Source organism: Cervus canadensis, chromosome 21 (genome assembly GCF_019320065.1).
Source record: "Cervus canadensis isolate Bull #8, Minnesota chromosome 21, ASM1932006v1, whole genome shotgun sequence".
In the NCBI taxonomy this organism is placed as follows: Eukaryota; Metazoa; Chordata; class Mammalia; order Artiodactyla; family Cervidae; genus Cervus; species Cervus canadensis.
This window is the reverse complement of record NC_057406.1, coordinates 44,688,726-44,711,294: the sequence shown is the minus strand read 5'-3', so window position 1 is coordinate 44,711,294 and position 22,569 is coordinate 44,688,726. Positions and strand designations below refer to the sequence as shown.

At 45.7% G+C, this 22,569-nt stretch overlaps 1 protein-coding gene across 1 annotated transcript in view; it reads right to left on the bottom strand.

The window, feature by feature from the left end:
• The window catches only part of ELK3 (ETS transcription factor ELK3), a 67,359-nt gene that overhangs the window by 34,129 nt on the left and 10,661 nt on the right, over positions 1 to 22,569 (bottom strand). The window contains exon 2 of the mRNA XM_043440487.1: positions 5,321 to 5,529. Within this exon, the coding sequence (XP_043296422.1) occupies positions 5,321 to 5,527 (207 nt within the window). The 5' untranslated portion in view covers positions 5,528 to 5,529. The remainder of the gene's footprint in view (positions 1 to 5,320; positions 5,530 to 22,569) is intronic.

The following is a 22,569-nucleotide window of genomic DNA, read 5'->3' as shown; positions in this document are numbered from 1 at the left end:
GGTTGGACGGCATCACTGACTCAATGGACAGGAGTTTGAGCAGGCTCCAAGACATAGTGAAGGACAGGGAAGCCCGGTGTGCTGCAGGCCATGGGGTCGCAGAGTCAGACCCGATGAACAACTGAACAACAGCCGGGTGCTGAGGACCTGAGCACGTGGTCACACATACTCCTCACACAATCCAGGGAGGAAGGGGCTTTTCGGCGCCCACTTCCCCATCAGGGATCCGAGACACAGGGACGGAGACACGGTAGGACTCTACCAGGATGGCAGGGACCACAGAGGGAGCATGAGGAGGGGAGGCTCGCCCCCGGGGAAGCACGGGGAAGTGTCTGACTAGGAGGGGCGGGAGGTGTCATTGAAATATGAAAGCATCTGTGAAAGCTTAATTTTCAAATCAGCCAAAATAGTATTAAACAGCACCGCAGGGACTTCCCTGGTGGTCTAAGTGGTTAAGAATCTACCTTCCATTGCAGGGGACACAGGTTCAATGCCTGGTCGGGGAACTGAGATGCCACGCGCTGAAGGGCAACTGTGTCTGCACACCACAGCTGGAGAGCACACGCGGCAACGAAGATCCACGTGTCACAACCAAGACCCAACAGAGCCAAAAATAAACAAACAAATATTAAAAAAAAAAAAAAAAGCACAGAGCATGTCTTAGCACGAGCAAGAAGAGCTGTAACACCCAGGACATGCACGACCCGCGCCTACCCCAGTGTGGGGCAGGACGCAGGCACAAAAGTCCTAACTTCCTTCTTGGCACCTGCCTGAACTTTTCAAATAAGTGCTCAGGGAACTAGCCTCTGCATTTATTGTGGCTTAACACTTGGCAGCACTGAACATGCTCGGGTACTGCTCTTAGCCCTGTTTCATTCATTCGCTCAGTTGTGTCCGACTCTTTGTGACCCCATGAACTACAGCACGTCAGGCCTCCCTGTCCTTCACCAACTCCTGGAGCTTGCTCAAACTCCTGTCCACCCAGTCAGTGATGCCATCCAACCATCTCATCCTCTGTCATCCCCTTCTCCTCCTGCCTTCAATCTTTCCCAGCATCAGGGTCTTTTCTAATGAGTCGGCTCTTCGCATCAGGTGGCCAAAGTATTAGAGCTTCAGCTTCAGCATCAGTCCTTTTAATGAATATTCAGGACTGATTTCCTTTAGGATTGACTGGTTTGATGTTCTTGCACTCCGAGGGACTCTCAAGAGTCTTCTCCAACACCACAGTTCAAAGGAATCAATTCTTCAGTGCTCAGCCTTTTTTATGGTCCAATTCTCACATCCATACATGCCTATTGGAAAAACCATAGCTTTGACTAGACAGACCCTTGTCAGCGAAGTAATGTCTCTGCTTTTTAATACACTGTCTAGGTTTGTCATGGCTTTTCTTCCAAGGAGCGAGCAGCTTTTAATTTCAAGGCTGCAGTCACCATCTGGAGTGATTTTGGAGCCCAAGAAAATAAAGTCTGTTACTTTTTCCATTGTTTCCCCATCTATTTGCCATGAAGTGATGGGACTGAATACCATGACCTTCATTTTTTGAATGTTGAGTTTTAGGCCAGCTTTTTCACTGTCCTCTTTCACCTTCATCAAGAGGCTCAGCCCTAACCATGTGTTAACTTAGCTAATCCCTACCACAATACCATGACATAGTCTCTACTCTTATACCCATTTTACAGAAACTAAAGTTGAGGCCAAGAGAAATTAGGCAAAGCACTTAGTCATGGAGCTGGATTTAAATCCAAACCATGTAGCCCAGAGTTAATGCTATTATTGTAGTTCTCACTGTGATAATCTGCCCGGGGCTGGGGGGCGTGGGACTTGATGGCATCCTCTTGAGGAACAAGGATTAAAGAGCCTCAGCCCCAACCTGGTACCTTAGCCCATACATTGTTCTCTGATGTCTTCTGCAAAGTTTTGCATACATTTTCCACTTTTTCCCTCTGCCCATTTCTAAGTATTAGAATGGGTTAAAAATGTAGCATGCAGCATATAAAAACAACGATATCCTCATGCCTGCTTACTCTGGTGGGAAAACTTGCCTATTAGGACAAACCAAGGGATGTGCAGTTTCAGCCAACAGTGAAGAGACGCGAGCTGGCACAGAGGAGGGAAGACGACAGGAACAAAGCAGCAGCTGGCGAGGTGGGGCATCACCTAACGTATGCCACGTGCAGAGCAGGTTCTGGGCAAGGGGGACACGGGGGAGGGGAGGGGGCAAGGAGGACGGGGACCGAGGAAGGCACTGCAAGGCAGGCAGGGTCACAGGAGGGCCGGGGGACCGTGAGAAGCACAGGCAGTGAGGATGGGGCCCAGCGAGGGTGCCCGCGTGGTCAGGGGCTCCACATTCACAGAGACCTTCCCCAACTCTCTCTCAGGTGAGAGATCGGACCATGAAGACTGCCGTTTTTGTGGATTAAACATAGTCAGATATTGCCAATTTCATACCATTCAACTTATACATAGAGTCCTAGAGTCACACTGACAGAACTGAAAAAGTGTTCATCACAAAATGTAAAATACAACTTTTTAACCTTCTTTCATCTCTTCTCCCACCTTCTTCCCCCTTTCTGTTCTTTCTCTCCCCTCACTCACTCAGGCCCCCTCCTCTCTTCTCCCGCTCCTCCCCATGTCCTCCCTCCTTCTCTTTTCACTTCAAAATATATTTAGTGTCTGGTGTCAGGACTCCCCTCGAGGTGCAGTGATGAAGAATCCACCTTCCAATGCAGGGGTCACGGGTTCGATCACTGGTCGGGGAATTAAGAGCCCATGTGCCTCAGGGCGACTAAGCCTGCTTGGTGCAACTACCAAACCCAGCACGGCCGAAATAAATAAATAACTTAAAAATTTTTAAAAATCGTATTAAAAAACCAACAACCCTGTATTCAGTGTCTAATGACCATTGCAGGTCTCAAGAGAGAGTCAAACGGCCGCGCGTACACACGAGCACATGGTGTGCGTGTTCCCAAGGAAGGAGGAAGGGCATCTTCTCCTGGTGGCCGAGCCCGCCCGGCACCTGGACAAGAGCCACGCTGGCCCTCGCTCTCAGCGCGAGCTGCCGGCACGACGGTCACGCGGCCAGACCTTCGCTCCACCCAGCAGGAGGGTGAGCAGGCCACACTGGCCACTCAGACCCGGGGTGCTCCAAGAAAAGCAGAAACGTCCAGGGCTGCGACACCTTCGTGCTGTGTGATTGCCCACCTGGAGGTCAGGTGCTCAGAGGAACGGAAAACAAACGGCTCAGATGGCCGAGCGTGTGCCTTCCGGGCAGGAACGTGGGCACCCTGGCTCTATCGCTCTCTGGCCGCAGGACTGTGGGCAAGGTTCCCATCGAAGGCCCACGTCCTTACCTATAAAGGAAGAGATGCCCGCAGGACAGGCTCAGGGGGTGTGGAGACCAGGCTGAACAAAGCATGCAGGGTGACTGCAGAATCTGAAACTGCTTTCCCCAGAGGTTTAAAAATCTGCCCAAGGGATATCAGACGTAGACTGGACTGCACGACTTGGCCTGTCTCTTGGGGAAGTCACCTTAAGGCTCTGCTCTCTCTTTGGACTGAAGTCCCAGTCCTCCGTCCCGATGCCTGGGCCATGTGAAAAAGGGAAAACCGAGTCACAGACCCCGAACCCCTTTTCTGTGATGCCTTGATTTAAAACTATAAAATCACTTTGTTTTTTTGTCAGTCTCAAAGTCATGCTCTTAGGCATTCTGCCAGCCAGCAAGATGACAGTTTTCCTTCAGAGGGCCCCAGTTCTCACTGTGACTTAGAACCTGGGAAAAGGCAAAACAATAAACCATCTGTGAGGCTTCCAGACAGAGCAATTTGTGAGAAGTGCTTTTTACATCTTGATAGGACTCTGCATTAAGCCGGCATTAATTAATTGCTACATTAAAGGGAAGCACCTTTAACATTTCAATGACATAATCATATGCAATTACGATCATATAGAGGAACACTTTATAATTAACGATGCTTCCACTTCCTGAAATGTGTAATCCTTCTGTCTTGAATTCCAAAGAGGTTGGCAGGAGGATGGCACTAAAGATAGTTCAGGAACTAATATTTAAATCAGTTTTAAATTCACCTTTCAACATGAATAGTAAAACCGGAACAAAAGCTTACCCTTATTAGACTCCAAATCTTTATGTCTATGAGGCTAAATATTCAGCAACAATAGCTCCACACAGAAATGGTCAACAATTACAGGCCTGAAATGATACCCCTCAAGAGCAATAATTTTGCCCCAGCAGGCACATCAATTGCTTTTCCAGAAATGCATTACAGCTCACTCCGACTGTCCAGGCTTTGGAAACTATGCTGTGTTATCATTAATAGAGCACTTTGACTTATTTCCAGGACTTAAACATGAGAATGGTTTTGCTTTTAATTAGGGAGGTTTCCCACGAAGTCACGATCCCCAAGTACCAAGCATTGCTCTAAGTGTTCCACATATGCTGGCTTGTTTAGTTCTACACAGCAGTCCTGAGCCCACACTATTTGAGCCCCATTTTATAAATGAGGACAGCAGGCACCCAAATGTTAAATAGCTTGCCCCAGGTACCATCCCCTCCCCACCCTGGAAAAGCCTGTTTGAGTGAGTCACAAACCAGACAGGATAAACAGACTTTCTCGATTGTCACATTCATTCTGTCACTCTGCGTATGACCGAGGCCCCACAACCTCCCTGCATCTAATTTCTATTGTGAGAAAATTCTTGCAGCAACCACAGAAGAAAATGCAGAGGCAACAAAATTTGACCCATAGTAACACCTAAAGGGCGGACCTCCCTGGTGGCTAAGTGATAACTCACCTGGCAATGCGGCAGATGCAGGTTCAATCCCTGGGTGGGAAAGACCCCTTAGAGAAGGAAATGACACCCACTCCAGTATCCTTGCCTGGGAAATCCCGTGGACAGAGGAGCCTGGCGGGCTACACTCCATGAGGTCGAGAAAGAATTGGACACGACTTATGAGACTAAACAACAAAAACACCACCACCTAAAGGGCGGCCGGAAAAAAGTCCCTATAGCACAGCCTTTCTTAAACAGCACCCAAACTTGCATCGACAGCCCCTATTTGATGCCCTTCACGGTACACTCCTTGGAGAAGGAAATGGCAACCCACTCCAATATTCCTGCCTGGAAAAGCCCGTGGACAGAGGAGCACGGTGGTCTACCACCGCGCTGGGTTGCAAAGAGCTGGCTGTGGCTGAGCACGCGTGTGCGTACACACACCGTGCGCTATTTCCCGCTGTCCTCAGCGGGCTGTGACGGTGGCTGCCCCCCACCCCCGGGACAGCCCCCCGAGACGGCAGAGGTGTACCTTGTCGTAATAGTACCGCAGGGCTCTGCTCAGCTTGTCATAGTTCATGTTCGTTTTGTTTTTCCGGAGTCCCCACAGCTTGGCCACTTCTTCTGCCTTGAGCAGCTTGAATTCACCATCGTTGGAGGTCCAGCAGATCAGGTGTTCATGTTTCTGGTCCAGCAGCAGCTGCAACAGGAACTGCCACAGCGTGATTGCACTCTCCATGCCTGGGGGGGGGGGGGGAGGTTCGTGAGCGCAGCTGCCGAGGCCGGGGGGCACCTCCGCCCCGCCCCGCCCGCGAACCTCAGCAAGGACCTTCACGTCCATCCCAGCCGCCACGCTGAGTCATATCTGGCTGCATGTCTGCAAACAGCCACGGTTCAGAAACACAGGGACGCCCTGTGACCCCGGGACTCGCCGCACACATCCCCACAGGTGACAGGGTTACACTGGGAATGACATGAAAAAACGGTGAATGGACTGCCCCTTCCTGAATCAGTCCTCATACACACGATTGCCCACGCAACGCACGTGGTGTCTGTACCGTTCATCCTATCAGCGCCCTCGCTGGTCAGCCTCTAGGCTGTTACCTGGATGAAGCACCGGAGCCGCTAAGTGCGGTTACGGAGGGGCCGGGGGTATACCAATAGGTGTGCTGCGTGAGGAGCTTCTCTAAGAAGGGACTTTGTTAGGTTACTTTCTGTATTCCCAGTGCCCTGATAACCCTGCCCAATGCCCGACCGATACATGCTTAAAGACCTGAGGAATCAGTTACTGCCACTTAAAGAGTTGGTCTCTTTCTTAGGCACTTGTCACGTTGCAGATAGAAACACCTTTTGTGGGACTTCCCTGGCGGTCTTAGATTCTGCGCTCCCAGAGCAGGGGGCCTGGGTTCGATCCCTGGTCAGGGAACTAGCTCTCACATGCCACAGCTGAGAGTTCACATGCCACAACTAAAGATCCCACATGTGTAAATAAGACCCTGCACAGCCAAAAAAAAAAAAAAGCCCACCATTGTCACAAGCACAGAGATGGGAAATGCACTCTTTTCTTCACTATGAGAAGGAAGCCTATAAAATGTTATCTTTTCCCCTTGAATCTGTTGAGGACTTTGTAAATGCTGTTCCTCAGCTTTGGAGTTTGGTGAAATTCGCCTCATCCAGCACTACCCAGTTGATACGGAACCTTCTCAAGGAAATTTTTCCCCACTCTCCCAGGCAGTTCCCAACTTCAGACATTTGAAGACTTTCATGGCAATGGGTACTGATTGTAAAAATAACAACAATGCCCATTTGTCTCATCAACAATTGCACATCAGGAAAGGAGAGGCGGTTGGGCTGGTCTCAAGAGCTTCATCATAGTTCAACCCTCATGACTGGACACGTGAAGTGCCCTGGGTTTCGATCTGGGAAGGATGCTGGAATGAGGAAGCCCAGGATGTCCAGAGGGTGGAACGCTGGCTTTTGGCACAGATAGAAGCTTCGAAGGCCAGTTGTGAGGTGCGGACAAAGCCAGAGAGAAGTAGGGATTGTGCCGTGATGCAGAGAAGGAACACTGAAGCCCCAGGAGGCAGCCAGGGTGACGGGAACTAGGGCGCAGTGAGAGAAGAGCACGACTCTGGGAGACCTAGAAGCCAGAATAACAGCCGCAGGGAGACTTATCTGTACCAACATTTCTGTCAACTCCACACCTCCTCTCCTGCATTTCTCTTAAAGGGGCAGCTTTCAGGCTGACCAATCATTTTTCTCCCTTTCCACACGGGGATTCATGTGAAAAATACCTAGCTTTCCAATAAGTATTTATTTCCTTATTTCCTTTCACATGTTCAGCCAAAAGAACACATTTTACTCTTTCTCTGAGCAACATGGGTTTCTCAGTTAAAGAGAAACAGAATAGTAATGTTCTTCAAATACCCATAGGGCACTTTTTATTTACGGCTCTTTAAAGGAGATATTCTTTTCAGAAATCAATCTTCACCACAATGGCCACTCAGTCCGCAAGACAGTAAATCACTTCCTTGTTGGATTAAAACCGCCTTTTGTATCTCATGAGTCTCATAAACACAACCACGGTGATGCACACGCAGCAGCCCGCCAGCTCCAGCTCCGAATATGAGCTTGCGATTATTTGAGGACGGCCCACAGCGTCCTCCCCATCACTGGCACTAAGAATCGCTAACAGCGGTCTCAGATTCTTCGGCATTTTCACACCCAAACCCTTCAGGCAGTAAGCTTTCAAATATCTCTAAAATTTTAAAGTGGATGCTCGGAGGAATCTGCTGCAAAGGGCAGAAGGCTGCCAGTGGGTTTGGAGGTCTGATGGAAGGGATTCCTGGGTCGGGGGCTCTAGGTGTTCACACCTCCCCCACCTCTGACATGAGCCATCACGTTCCTGATGGAACAGGAGGACAATGTAAACATCTCCAGTGTTCCACACTTAGTGCTTCTCCCAACCAGGACTCCTCAGAGCTTCCTGTGCTTCCTGGAATCCCTTCCCATGGCACTCCAACCCCGTGTATTGCAGCCATGTGCCCCAGGCATAAACAATGAGGACCTACTGTACGGTAGACCAGATAACTGTTCTCAATCTTCCACTCCTTCCCCCTTTCAAGTGAGCATGCAGCAGCGCCCCAGAATGGGTAGAGTACTTTTCCCACATCCCACAGATATTTGGGGATGGCCACGCTATTTGATTTGGCCAATGGAATGATGAGCGGAAATGACAATGTGCCATTTCTCAGCTGAGGTCTAAGAGGCTTCCAATGTTTGCGCCTTCCCTCTTGTGTTCCTGTTACTACTGTGAGGCTGTGGCCCAAAAATGAGACACGTGGAGCCAATCTGAGCTTGACCCAAAATCTGGAGGAAAGTCACACAAATCACAGTTTGAAGCAGTGCCCCTGACGTCAACCAACGAGAAAAATAAATGCTGCCGGATACCAGCGGCTCTCAGGCTGTTTGTTATGCAGCATCATAGCAGCAAGAGCTGACTATTACAATGTCTTAGTCTAAAAAACTCTCTCTGCTGGGGCACAATATCTTTATACTGTAAACTTACATTCACAATCATGAGGTGTGCCTAGGCATGAAAAAGCATGTTATGCAGGGGGATTGGCCAATCCTGTCTTTACTCTGAGGGTTACAAATGGGCCACATAAATGACCATAGGTGCTACGGCTCGGCCCTCAGCAAAGCTAAAAGGAGGAAAGAGGGAAGGAAAAGGGAGATATGAGAGGAAAGTGAAGAGGCAGAGGAGCAAAGGGTAGGGACAGGGACACCCTCGTCAGGGCCCTGCCAGGTTTCTCGAATTGACGAGCTGGGCCAAGGAGCGGCACAAGCCGAGCACCAAGAACCAGAGGGCTGCCCGCACACACTCAGAGCTTTGGCGAGGCGGGGTGGGCGGAGGAGCGGCCCCTGCCTGCCCGTCACTCTCCCACATGGAGCTGTCGGAGCCAGCTACCGCTGAGGGTGGGAGGATTCCTCAGAGGGTGGATGTGAGGAACAGGGCTGCACCGGAGGTGACTGAGCCATCGAGCCGCTCCTGCCTAACGCAGGGCAAACCCACCACCGACGCCCCATTCTCCTTCTCCAGCCCTCCAGCCGCTCCACGCCGCTGGGTCCGCCAGCTTCCGCCAGCGTGCAGTCACACAAGCCTTCACTGTGCAACACCCAGCCACACGCTACTCAGAGGTGAGCCTCAGAAACATTTCCCCACGAGCTTATCACAGCGACAAACATCTGTCACCCACCTCTGCACTTGGCAGAAGTCGTGCTGGGCGACAGTGGGCCCCCCATGGCCACTCTGGCCTCCACCCGTCCCACCCTCCCTGGTGATGGAAACGGCCGAGTGCACGCGAGGCAGTGGGAACACGTAGGGCTTGGGGTGGACGGGTCAGCAACGGATCTCACCGCTGTGGTTCCCACCACTGGATACTCAGCGTCTCCTTGATCTTAGTTCCAACCTCAGTAACTGTGATGAAGTGTCATCATTTACACAACTGTCTTCACGTACAGTCACGCTTCACAGCTTTGCCAGCTACAAACTCTGCCCCCGTCAAGGGCACTGGCAAAGATGAGTCTCACACATGGCTGGGGAATACACTCTCCCCCCAACCACCAACACATAGTAGCAAATTGATCAAAATTAATATATCTCTCACCAAAAATATATATATATATTTTTTTTAGTGTTTTTTTTTTTAGTGTTTTTTTAAAAAATTAATTCCTTGATGCCTAGACTCCTTAATAAAGTCCTATGTCTTAACATGAAGGTACAATCAAGCCCAGTGTATCTGCTGCCATTATGAAGAAGTGTATAATTCAGGCAGCATCCTATGGCTCTTACTAAATAAAAAGTTCAAGAAAGCACTGATAGTTGAGATTTATGTTTGATACATTATTATACAAGCAGGGGTCTGCTTTAACTTAATATGCTTCATCAGCCTAGCCTCATTTAGCTGACTTCCCACAACTCTCCACTTAGATTATGTACAATACATGAAAGAAATGCTACAATTTGCTTTAAAAAAAATTTCCTAAATCAAACTTTCAGCTGACTAGAAAATGTTACTCTTTTTTCCCCCTTAGACCTTATTTTGAATGGACAAAATTTTATCAGGTATGGTAATGCCATTCTTTCCTTTTTCCAAGAGTCAATAAAATTTAATGTTTCATATGAACACATGATCCTTTGAAATCTTAAAATCTCATAAAATAATTTGAGAGCTGCAAAAATCATTGACTGATGGTTTTAAAGTCTTTTTAATTTCACGGAAAGCACATGATTCTATTCTTATTTTTTCCTCTTTTTTCAAGGTTAAATTTTTATTGATTGAAAGATTCTTTAAATTTTATAGTGCTCATAATGCCACGCTTAATGTGAACATTAAGCTCTGCACTTTTATGTTTAGGAGGATCCACTGTGAAATCACTGCTCTTACTGGAAGAGATGCCCTCCGCATTAGATCCTCTCTGTACCCTCCCTGACTGCATCTCAACCCTGCCGCCCGCTGCAGATCGTCTCTCTCTCAGCACTTCTACTGGAACTAACCCAAGACCACGGTCACAGCAGCTGACAAGGCCTCTTCCAGGCCTCTCCAGAGAACAGAGCTACCTGCTATTTGCCCCAGCTGTTCCTTCTCTGTAATTTATATAGCCTAGATATTGCCACGGTGGAGGATAGTTAGATCATTTAAAACAGTTTGTCAAATCTGAATAACACACATCCCTCCTTTGGAAGGGGCAGGAGGCAAAAAATTAACAGGTCCTCATGTGGGCAAATCATCTTCACTAAATATCTCATTACAGTCTCCCTTCAATATTAAGAAGAAAAATGGATATAAGTGCCTCAAGGTTTATAGTTCTTATACAACCAGCTGATCGCTCCCACCCTATGCAAATTAACAATTAATCTTACATATGACACATGATGCTTGGTTGAGAGGCAACCAACACAGAAGTTATGGTCCTGTAAGTTATTTTGAGTAAGATGTATTCATACAATTATACCCTACAAAGAGGAGAGAGACTCAATTCTCTCTCCACCTTTTTCAATTTTTTTTGAGTATCCATTTTATGCCAAGACACTCTCTGGGTATTTGGGACACACCAGAGACAAAGGAGATGACGACCTCTGTCTTCATGAATCTTACATTCTAATGGGAGAAGGCAGGCCATAAACAACAAACACATGACTATTAAAACACAGTATTTTGGAAAAACAGTGTTACAGGGAAAGGCAACCACAGCAGGTTAAGGGGGTGGGAGCCTGGGGTGTGTGAGCACAAAGTCATGGAAGGCCTCATCGAGAAGCTAAGGGCCGAGAAATACCTTTGTTAAAAAATAATTTTCAAAATGGGTAAAATCGTGGCTCTCCTACAGATATAAAATGAAGACATGTTAAAGATTTTATTTCACTCATTAGTCAACCAGGGAACTTGGCAGGGGTTCTAACGAGTTCAAAAAAGAATCTGAATAATAAAGGTATTTATAAATTAGGAATATTGAAATGAATGCATAAACAGGGGTGAGAGAGGAGTTAACTGAACTCTACAAGATAGGAGACAATTTGCATACCTATAGACAATAATTATTTTTGCTATCAGCTATCTCTAATTAATAGATTGTAAAATACCTTCCATAAAACCAGAATCACAGCCTCCAGAGGCAATTAGAGTCTAGGCAATGCAGTTTTTTGTGGAAGCATAATTATTTTCTACAACTTCCAACTGCTTCTGTTGTGAGGGTGAGAGGGTGAACTGCTTCTGTCTACTTAGAAGGCTACACAGTGAGGAAGAGCAGATTCAGAGCCAGACTATCTGGGTTCAAATTTAAGTACTGGTCCTATTTGGCTAAGGGACTTTGGTTAAGTTACTTAACCTTTCTGTGCCTCAGTGACCTCATAAGGAAAATGGAGATGATGATGATAAAGGTATCTCCCTTATAGGGCTGCTGCAAGGATTACATGAGTTACTAAGGACGCCCTTGAACTACACTTGGTACATAGTGTTATTCCAAAGTTTACTATTATTTCTTAAGCAACAGAGAAACTTCTTCATAGATCATGTTGTGAGGCTATCAGGCCTTCAGCTAGCTCAAAGGCATCATTTAGATACTATATCCACCTTGGTTCTTTGTTCATTAGGCAATGATTCCACAACAGGCGCTGAAATCCAGGAAGAATCTTCAGCTCTTTGGTGACTGTTGTTTATAAGGTGACCTAGAATATGTTTATGTGGGTTTTTAAAAAGACTATCATCAAAAGATGAAAAAACATCAACAGACACACACTACTATATATAAAATAAATAACAAAGACCTACTGCATAGCACAGGGAACTATATTCACCATCTTGTAATAGTCTACAATGGAAAAGAATCTGAAAAAGAATATATATAAAATGAATCACACTGTGTGTACCTGAAACTAACTCAACATTGTCAATCAACTATATGTCAATATTTTTAAAAGTCAAAAAACAGATTTTTAAAACTTCTGGCAGAAAACTCAGATCCCTGAACACATATCTGCTGCCTCCAGCTTAAGAAACCCTGGTGTAAAATGCTTGTCCTGACACTTCCAAGGTGTTTCTCTAGCAAAGACAGCCCTTGGGCGCTCACTCCTCCCTTGGGACTAGTTCTGCCCTGATCTATCTTGTGCCCCTGGAGCAGGGAAGGGAGTTAAGGAGACAAGAACCACTGGCTCCAGATGAGATAGAAGAAGGGCTCTGAAACGACGACCCAAGGGACAGCGTGATGGTACCACTTGTGAAGACGAAGCCCAGCTGGGGAGCGTTCCCCGGGCGGCTCATGGTGGAGGTGGGCCAAGCATGAAGAGCTTGTCCAGGGCACAGAGGAGGAGGGAGGGACATCCAGGCAGACTCTGAGCCGTCACTTTCCACCCTCATTCTGTGTTTTCAACTCTTTTTGTCTTTAAAGAACACAGATAGTATCCTTGATTCACTCTTTAATCTGGAGGGAGTCTCAAAGAGAAGGATGCCATAGACTGAATATACTGATCACTCTCGCCACCGACGGTGCCTCCCTCTGCCCACTTTGTCCAATAAATGAATGAGTGAGCCTGAGTTTCGTACAGGCCTGTCTGTGCCCTTAACCACTGTTACACCGCCTCCCACCAAGAGCAAGGAACTCGCATCATCAGGACTGGGAGCAGGCTACTGGAGAAGGCTTGCTAACGCAGTGAGCTTGAGCAGAGCCTTGAACAAAAGGGTGAGCAAAATCTGAAAAGGGTGATAGGATTTGATCAAAGTCCCTCCTTCAAAAGCTTAAAGCTAGAGTTCTGTTCAGAGGATGTGCCCGTAATTTCTCCCCTTTCCTTGTTAACATTTAGCTTCTGTTGGGTCATAAGAACCAGGTTCTGATACAGATTTACAATTCATGGAGTTGTGTCATCAGGAGAAAGTCTTGCCTAGGAGAGCATTTGAAGTTCTAGGGGGTGGAAGGCAAGAAAAGAACACTCTTTCACCTTCAAAAAGAAAAGGATAAGAGGAGAGAGTAAGAGTACATTATGAGGGTACATTATGGGTTGGATGAAGCACAAGCTGGAATCAAGATTGCCAGGAGAAATATCAATAACCTGAGATATGCAGATGACACCACCCTTACGGCAGAAAGCGAAAAAGAACTAAAGAGCTTCTTGATGAAAGTCAAAGAGGAGAGTGAAACAGCTGGCTTAAAGCTCAACACTCAGAAAACTAAGATCATGGCATCTGGTCCCATCACTTCATGGAAAATAGATGGGGAGACAGTGGAAACAGTGTCAGACTTTATTTTCCTGGGCTCCAAAATCACTGCAGATGGTGACTGCAGCCATGAAATTAAAAGACGCTTACTCCTTGGGAGGAAAGTTATGACCAACCTGGATAGCATATTAAAAAGCAGAGACATTACTTTGCCAACAAAGGTCCGTCTAGTCAAAGCTATGGTTTTTCCAGTAGTCATGTATGGATGCGAGAGTTGGACTATAAGGAAAGCCGAGCACCGAAGAATTGATGCTTTTGAACTGTGGTGTTGGAGAAGACTCTTGAGAGTCCCTTGGACTGCAAGGAGATCCAACCAGTCCATCCTAAAGGAAATCAGTCCTGGGTGTTCATTGTAAGGACTGACACTGAAGCTGAAACTCCAATACATTGGCCATCTGATGCAAAGAACTGACTCATTTGAAAAGACCCTGATGCTGGGAAAGATTGAAGGCAGGAGGAGAAGGGGACAACAGAGGATGAGATGGTTGGATGGCATCACCAACTTGATAGACATGGGTTTAGGTGGACTGCAGGAGTTGGTGATGGACAGGGAGGCCTGGCATGCTGCAGTCCATGGGGTTGCAAAGAGTTGGACACAACTGAACTGAAGAGGAAGAAGTTCTTCACCATGGGCAGGGCAGGGGTGGGAGCAGCCAGTGATGGCTCAAGTCCAAAGCAAGAATCAGTGTGCAGGCCTGGATGAGACGGCCATGTAACCTGAGCAGAAACAACCTCTAACTCATGCCTGAAAAACAAAGTCCACCCAAGACCCATAGGTACAAACCAGTCGTTACCAATAGGGAGGGGCAAGGAGGAAGGGATAAGATAGGACCACAGACTACTGTGCATAAAATAAATAACCATGGGGCGGAGACAAGATGGTGGAGTAGAAGGACATGTGCCTACTCCCTCTCATGGAAACACCAGAATCACAACTAACTGGTGGACAACCGTCAGTAAAATAAATGAGCCACAAGGATGGATTGTGCAGCACAGGGAATATCGCCAATATTTCATAATAACTCCAAATGGAGTTTAACCTATAAAACGTTTGCTCACTTTGCTGCACACTGGAAACTAATGTTGTAAATCAACTATACCTCAAGCAAAGTAACAGGTAAGTCCATCCAGTAGCGGAGGTTACTGTGCTCCTTCAGACGCCACCAAGCCTCCAGCAGCGGCCAGGCTGCCAGGAGAGTCAGTCCCAGCCCAGGGCCACCAGCATCACCTTGTCACCCTGCACCAGAGGGCTCCTGGAGAAGCTGATGCCTCAGGGACCATCACTTTGCACGAGTCTAGGGGCTCTAGTGATTTTGTAGTTATAATTTGTGGGGGTCTGTACAAAGAGGATTTCTGCAAACTGTTTTAAGCTTCAGCACCACCCCTCCCAAACCTAGTCCGGCCCCCACCCCTTCTCAGGCTGCCTCCTCCCGAGCAGATGTTCTCCGCTTCTTGGTGGCAGCCATTCTGCCGCAAGGTGGCGCCAGACATCCTAACGTGAGACAGAGCCGCTCAGAGTGCGTAGGCAAAGCCTGAGGTTTCTGCTTCCATTCTTAGAAGCTGAAATACCCGCTTATTTGCTCTTCTTCCTATCTGTGGCAACCTAACACTTCTCTTTGCATGTTTCTAGTTTCATTGTTTTAAGCTACCCTGAGTTAGAGTTTAGAGGGTTCAGAAAAATTGTCTTTGTAAAGCTTATACATTGTGGGAACTAGAGAACTTTTAGCCAACTTATAAAAAACCAGTTAGAAATGAGAGAGCCCAAGGAAAGGAGTAAAACTCCTGCGAAAAAAATAAACTAGGTGTTCAGCAAGTTCACATCTTTCTGCTTGTTAAAACTTGCAGAGTTAGAGAAGTCAGGATGAAACTTGAACACTCAGTACTGAAAATTCTCTGAATTTCAATTCCTCTGCCCAGAATATCTACTAAGTGTTTCTGTAGAGAAATGTCAGAAACCATCCCATTAAAACAAAAACCTGTACTTAAGGCAGGGAATTGGAAAACAACAATTTGTACTATTTGAGGTCAGCAGTAACTTGGCACAGAATAATTTTAGGGCATGAAGTCAATAAGGATTAATATTTGGTAACTGAGCAACACAAACGGAAGTCTTTTTTATATTATTTTTGAGAAGGTGAAACTAAGATTATTGACATGTATTTTCAAAAGACATTTTAATTCTTGTCAACCACTGTATGTAAAAAATGCTAATCTGCGAGGCTAAATTCATGTCCCTCGAGGCTCTTTTTATCTATTAAAAATGTTTATATTCTCATTCATCCTGTGACTATTTGCAAATTGTCTGTGCTTTAAAGAGCAGCGTGTGTGAGCTAAGTCTCTTCAGTCATGTCCAACTCTTTATGACCCCATGAACTGTAGCCCACCAGGCTCCTCTGTCCATGGGATTCTCCAGGCAAGAATACTGGAGTGGGTTGCCCGTTCCCTCCTCCAGGGGATCTTCCTGACCTAGGGGTAGAACCCAGGTCTCCCGCATTGACACCAGCACCACCTAGGAAGGCCCCCTTAAGGAGCAGAGTGAGCAAGAAAAGAGGGAAAGCAGTCATCGCTCAGCCTTTTTTTTTTTTAATACCTTTTCCAGTTCACAATGTTTTTCAAATCATTCTGAAGACAGAGAAAGATTTTTTCTGGGGAAGTCACTGACAGCCACTATAATACCACCACCTGCTGTTTACTGCACATAAAATCCACTCCTCTTTCCTTCTGAAACTATGTGTTGTCTGTGGGTATATGGGAAGCAACTCAGCTGGTTTGCTGGTGACTTTTATAGGGTGAATTTCCTTTGGAAAAGTAAATGGATGGCTACATTAACTCCAGCTGGGAAAGTAGGTTCCAACCATTCTTTCTGCCACATCTGTATATTCAGACCATGTCCCACCATTTCCCAGCCCACCCATCCCCTCCACTGCACATCCAGTCCTAGCTCACCCCACATCTTTCAGACTAGGCCCACAGGCAGATAAGAAAGGGCCTAGTCTCACTCTAGGTTGCCTGGCATGGATGGATACTCCTTGGGTCTCTAAATTTGGCAACATCTCCAAACTTCCTAATATTCCTGGTACTGAGTTTGTTCTTCCTGTGCCAGAAGAGGACGTGGTGATCTTAATCCACAGGGTTAAAAAATAAATAACTGGTTGTCCCAGAAGCACCCACCTATTTCTCTGCACCTGAAAGAAACAGATGGGTGGATCTAAATGAGATGGTGCACAGAAAAAGCACAGCACAGTGCCCTGTACATTGTGAGCCTTCCCCAGGGCTTAGATGCTGCTGCATCTGTGCCTTCCGTGAAGCCTTGAACAAGCCTCCCACTGAGGGGGCTATTTCTTGTTGGCTATCAGATCCCCTGGAGAAGGAGATGGCAACCCACTCCAGTATTCTTGCCTGGGAAAGGCCATAGACAGAGGAGCCTGGTGGGCTACAGTCCACGGGTCACAAGACAGTTGGACATGACTGAGCAACTGAACAATGACCATCACTACATCAGTGTCATCCAGCAATTCCAGCAGAGCACCTGGTAAACAAGGGGCATTCAATAAAAAAGCATCATGACTCTCGATTTCTTTCCCTTTAAGATAGGGACTGTAATATCTGACTTCAGAGACTCTTCTATCACCCGCTAAAGAGCCCAGACATAGAAGGATTTTCTTTTTCTACTTTTTTCTTGGGAGAAAGATGGACTTGCCCACTTCTCTGGCATCTCCCCAGATGGCTTACAGTCAGGTAGCCACACAAATAGTGTATGATCTGTAGTCCTCCACATATATACACATCTCCATTTAATCTCTTCTTTGAAAACATCAGACACAATTTTACTGGGCAGTTAAGGGAACACAAGCCTGCTAGATCAAAGCGGCCAACTGGTCACCCAGCCCTCCCAAAGTGGGTCTGTAGTTCATTACAGCCGATCGGCTAACCACATCTACCTCCCTTGTATATCAACATGCCCCCAAAACAGACTCAGAAGTCCTGGGCACTGCAGAGAAAATCTTTTCAGGTAACCAATGGTATTAAAAAACCAGACCACATCTTGAAAGATAAGTAGGGCTATAAAAAAATCAGAGGTTCCTACAACCTGGGACACTCCCCAGGTCCCCCCATAGAGGGGGTCCTCTCCCTCAAAAAGCCCAGGCGCTGCTGACAATGCCTTTTCCTTAAACAGATGGATTGCTCCTTCCCAGACATTTTTGGACTAAAACCCAAACCTTCGCTTTCTTTGCAGTTGTTTTTGTTGTCTGCGTTGTTTTCAAGGATCTTAATTCTGGCTTGAAGCACATCTCCCTCCAGTTCTCACACTTGGTAGCATTCAGCTTCCTCTTCTGCAGGTTGTAGGGAGGAAACTGGAAAATGGGCCACAGGAAACCTGGCCTCCTACATCTGTCCCACTTTGTAATTGCAGCTCTGGTTTCATTTTGCCTTGTGTGTCAGCTCTGTTTTAACCCTCAACACAACGGCCAGACTCTGCTTTCTGAAAGAACACTGCTAGGCCTAGTGCCCAAGGAAACGCATCGAGACTTTTTTCCTTCCCCAGAGTAATTAACCGTATGAATTCAACATGGAAAAAAACACCAAGCAAATTCTCCTAACAGTAGTCATTTGGATCAAAAGTCACATGGAGCTAGAAAAATGATTCATTCAATGTGATAAAACTACTACTAAGTCCCCAGTGAAAATTTAAGATCCCTTGATAGTACTGTACACAGCAGAAGTTATTGTATATCAGGATGATTACTAGCAGCTCAAGGCTGTCAGATGAATTCTGACTTTTGAGGCTTTGGTAAGTAACATATGAAAATAAATTATAATTATCCCTCATTATAATTTCTCATTATGATGCTATTTTAAATTATGTTCTTAACCACACAGCTATTAGGTTGAACCATATGATATTGTTTTCATGGGTCAAAAACAGTCAAATACCAACAATCTCCTATAGTCAACCTAAAACATACAATTACTAATATATCCAGAGAATAGACACACACACTCATCTCCAGGGCAGTATCTTCCTCCTGTGTTTGGTCCATGGACCCTTTTTGAGAATCTAACGTTCTCTAGTGGGGGAAAAAGATATATTTAGATCCTAAAGATAATTTATAAATCTCAGAGAGCCCCAGTCTAAAGGAAATGTTAGCTGTATCTTCCCCCACCAGCAATACTGAGTGTCCATGGAATTTTCAAAGATAGGGCTTCTACCAAAAAAACACAATTTCTTCCTTAAAGAGGAACTTTGTAATGTTAACATGTGATGAGCATTTACTGTGTACCAGGCATTATACACGTTGTCTAAATTGGATACTCCATGATTTAATGACATAGAATAAGATGCTCCAGTCACAGTGTGGGAAAACAGAGACTCGCATCCAGGTGCACCTGGGTTTTGAGTCCAGCTTCTTAATCACCACACACAGTTCCCCCAGCAGAGGTTTCATTTCTTATATGCACACCTTGCAGCTACTAAGAGAAACGTCCCATTTTAACACAGAGGAAAATACAGTTAACATTCCCATGAGAAATCAAATCAAAATGTTTCCTTGTTCATTTCTGGTTTTGCTTTTGTGACTCCAGTTGTTCCAAGTGGTTCTAAGGGAGTTTGAACCCACCCCATCATTTAAAAACAAAAACAAAGTTTCCTTTTTTAAAAAGATCTACTATCAGTTTCAATACAGGGCAGTTTCATCCAATGCTAAATAACCAAGGTTGCCTCTTGATGATAAGAAACTGTGCCTTCTATTATTTAGCTCTTTCTCAATAGGAAAGACATCCTCCCGGTTGGTGTGTACGCGCGCGCTAGACGGTGGATCAGGAGGAGGGACATGGGAAGTGAAAGGTAGGTGATCTCACCTGGCCGCCAAGCAGAGCCCCAAACCCACATGCATTTCATGTAACAACAACATGACTCATGAGAAACACATCGCTGAGAATAGGGGCAGGCTGGGGACCCCACTAAAAAGACGTGACCCACCGGACTCGGCGAGCACCCAGCGGAGGCTAAAAACATCTTTTTAAAAAACCAATATCTCTGGGGAAGCCCTGTTTCAGGTTCTAAGAAAGCAAATACGTGGGATCTCATGGCGTCTCATGACATGCACATAGAATAAAAAAGGTGTTTTGCATTGAGTAAAACTTACTTAAAACCTTGCTAAGTGTTCTTAAGTTTGAGCTTCAGTTTAACGAGCTCCCTAATTTCCAGTGGGCACACTTCTTCCACACTACCCCCTGATTCTTATATTTCATAGGCCTTTGAATGGAAGAATCTTTTCCCTAAATTTCTGTACTGTTAATAAAATTCAATCCTGTGTGCAAGGAGAAACACTGGATGTCAGAACATATAAATTCTCATCATAGTCATGACCTTGAGGAGTTGCATGATCTCAGGGAAGAATGTTAATTTCTCTGTTTCAACTTTTTAAGTAAGACCAACCCTAACCCTGCTCCATACAGGGTCAGCAAACTACAAACTACTTTTCTTTGATGAAGAGTATTTCAAAAGTAAAAATCTAAGATATCCTTTTGATCAATATGCTGTCTAAATGATCTTTAAAACAAAAATGGAATACCTTCAGCTTCAGATAAAGCCTTCACAGAGAGATTTTTTTAAATCTGTGGTTGCCTGAACTAAGTTTAAGGCAGAAAATGTTTAGTTACCTACTTTTAGTTTTACGAAAATAAAAAATAAAAGAAATCTCACATGCCACTTCTACTAGGATGAAACCATAACCTTTCAGATAAAGTTGAAAGCTTTTCTGTGCTAAATAGTAAGTTGGTAAAGCCCACAAGTATATACAGAGTGCAGTCAGAACACTTTTGCATGATACAAAATGATGGTGGTTTTTCCACATCCAGAAACTGAGACATTTCCTGCCAGAGCATCCTCCAAACTCTACTATTGTGTTGAAACTGTAAAATCTTTCTAAATCAGGACTGACTTCCTCCTATTATGCTTTAGAGGCGTCTTTCTGGGAAGGGTAGATTCAAGGCAAAGGTAGGAATTCCTGCAGCACCACCCAGTGGAAACATAAGAGAGAGAGAGAGAAAAGGCAAGATAAAACATGTTGAATTAAACAAAAGTCATGTCATAAACTCTGCTAATTAAAATTCTGGACAGTGTGCTTTTTCCATCAATGGTGACCAGCAATATTTTGCTTAACAATTGTGTCCTTGGTCCTCAGGCCATTCCTTCAATGCACCCACACAAATGATCAACATCACATCTGCCTGGTCTCTCTCACACGTGTGTACACACACACACACACACAGGGCCGACACCAGGCCCAGGGAGGAAGGAGTCCCGGGTGGGGTCAGGAGTGGCCTGCAACACCATCCCTTCCTTGCAGAAGGGCCCCCAGGGACCGTGGGGACCAGGAAATCTGTGCAGCTGTGCTCCATGTCCCTGTCCAGCTGCAGGGTCGGGCATTTCCTGGCAGAAAGGTAACCATCTGTGCATCTTCCCCTTTCCCCGCTCTGAATGCACTCGGTCTGGGCCACCTCCAACATCTGCAGGCATTTCGACCTCCCTCGCTTCCCCCGGGGTGGGGGGAAGGCTCTCGGAGCTTCCCCTTCCCTTGTGGCCCTGATCTCCCGTCCCCCAAATTCTCTCCACGGTGACCACTGCTTCTGCTCCTCTGTCTGACCAAAGCCTCCCACAGGTCGTTTCAGTCCATCTCAATTCCACTTACCACCATCATCTGAACACCTCTCTTGGCCAGCGACTGCTTCCCACGCACACACAACACATCGGGCTCCTGATCTTGGGAACGGGATGGAGCAAAAGGGACCCTTGACCCCCTCCTTCCAGCTTTCCTTCCCAGAGAGCCCTGGCATCAGCCAGGAGAGGGAGAGAGCTGTGGTCTTCCCAGAGACACTGGAAACTCTCTTCTCTACGGAACTTAAAATAAAGTATCATTTCCTCCATGTCCTGGCTATTGTAAATAGTGCTGCAATAAACATTAGGGTCAATGTATCCTTTGGAATGGTTTCCTCCGGGTATATGCCCAGGAGCGGGATTGCTGGATCATATGATAGTTCTATTTTTAATTTTTTTAAGGAACCTCCACACTGTTCTCCGTAAAATCCAAACGAGAGGATCTATGTATGCGTGTGACTGATTCATTTCACTGTACAGCAGAAACCACCACCACATCGCGAAGCAATCATACTCCAAATAAAGGGTTTTTTAAAAAGCATCATTTCTTCAATCATATCTGAAAGCCTAGGTCACTAAAAAGAAAAATGGTCACCAACATTAACACTCCTGGTAAAGTTATCTTTCCCTTTTCCTGGAATAAGTCCACCAAAACCATTTTCCATGTCTTCTAAAAATAGAAAATGATACTACTTAGCTGATCTTGACATTGTTTAGAAGTATATGATTGGTGTTAGAAATGTTACAGCATTTTTGAACTGTTTACAAATGGCTAATAATAATATAAATATAAACCTTTCCCCTTTCCTTTTTCTGAAGTGTAACATTTCACAAAATGTGCTGGTTTCTGAAAATGTCAAAATTTGGCTGGGATATATTGACTAACGTTAGCTAGTTTTGGGGGCCTTACTAAATATAGTACTGCTACAAAAATAGTGACAAGTTCCTGGTATTTGTGACATTTTCTTTAGGGATTCTGGAGAAGCACAAAAGAGCTGCCTTCCAGGGGTGGCTACCTAAGCAAAGATCCGCACTTACTTGAGCATCACCACTTCTCTTGAGTGCTCTTCTTGACAACATGCTTGGCATGGTTTAGAAAATGCAAATTCCCAGCCTCAACATTTATACATAAATCTGGTATGATAATATATTCACATTGGAAGGATCTATAAAAAGCAGTGACTCTGCAGTCTTCAAAATATCATCACCTGCTCATGTGGTGGACATCTGTGGGGGATTTTAGCTGCGTCTAAAGTCATGAAGGTAGAATCTCACTTTTATAGCTTTACTGTCTCCATATGAAGAATCCTTTCCCACATTTTTGTGGAGATATCAAGTTTAGCTATATAT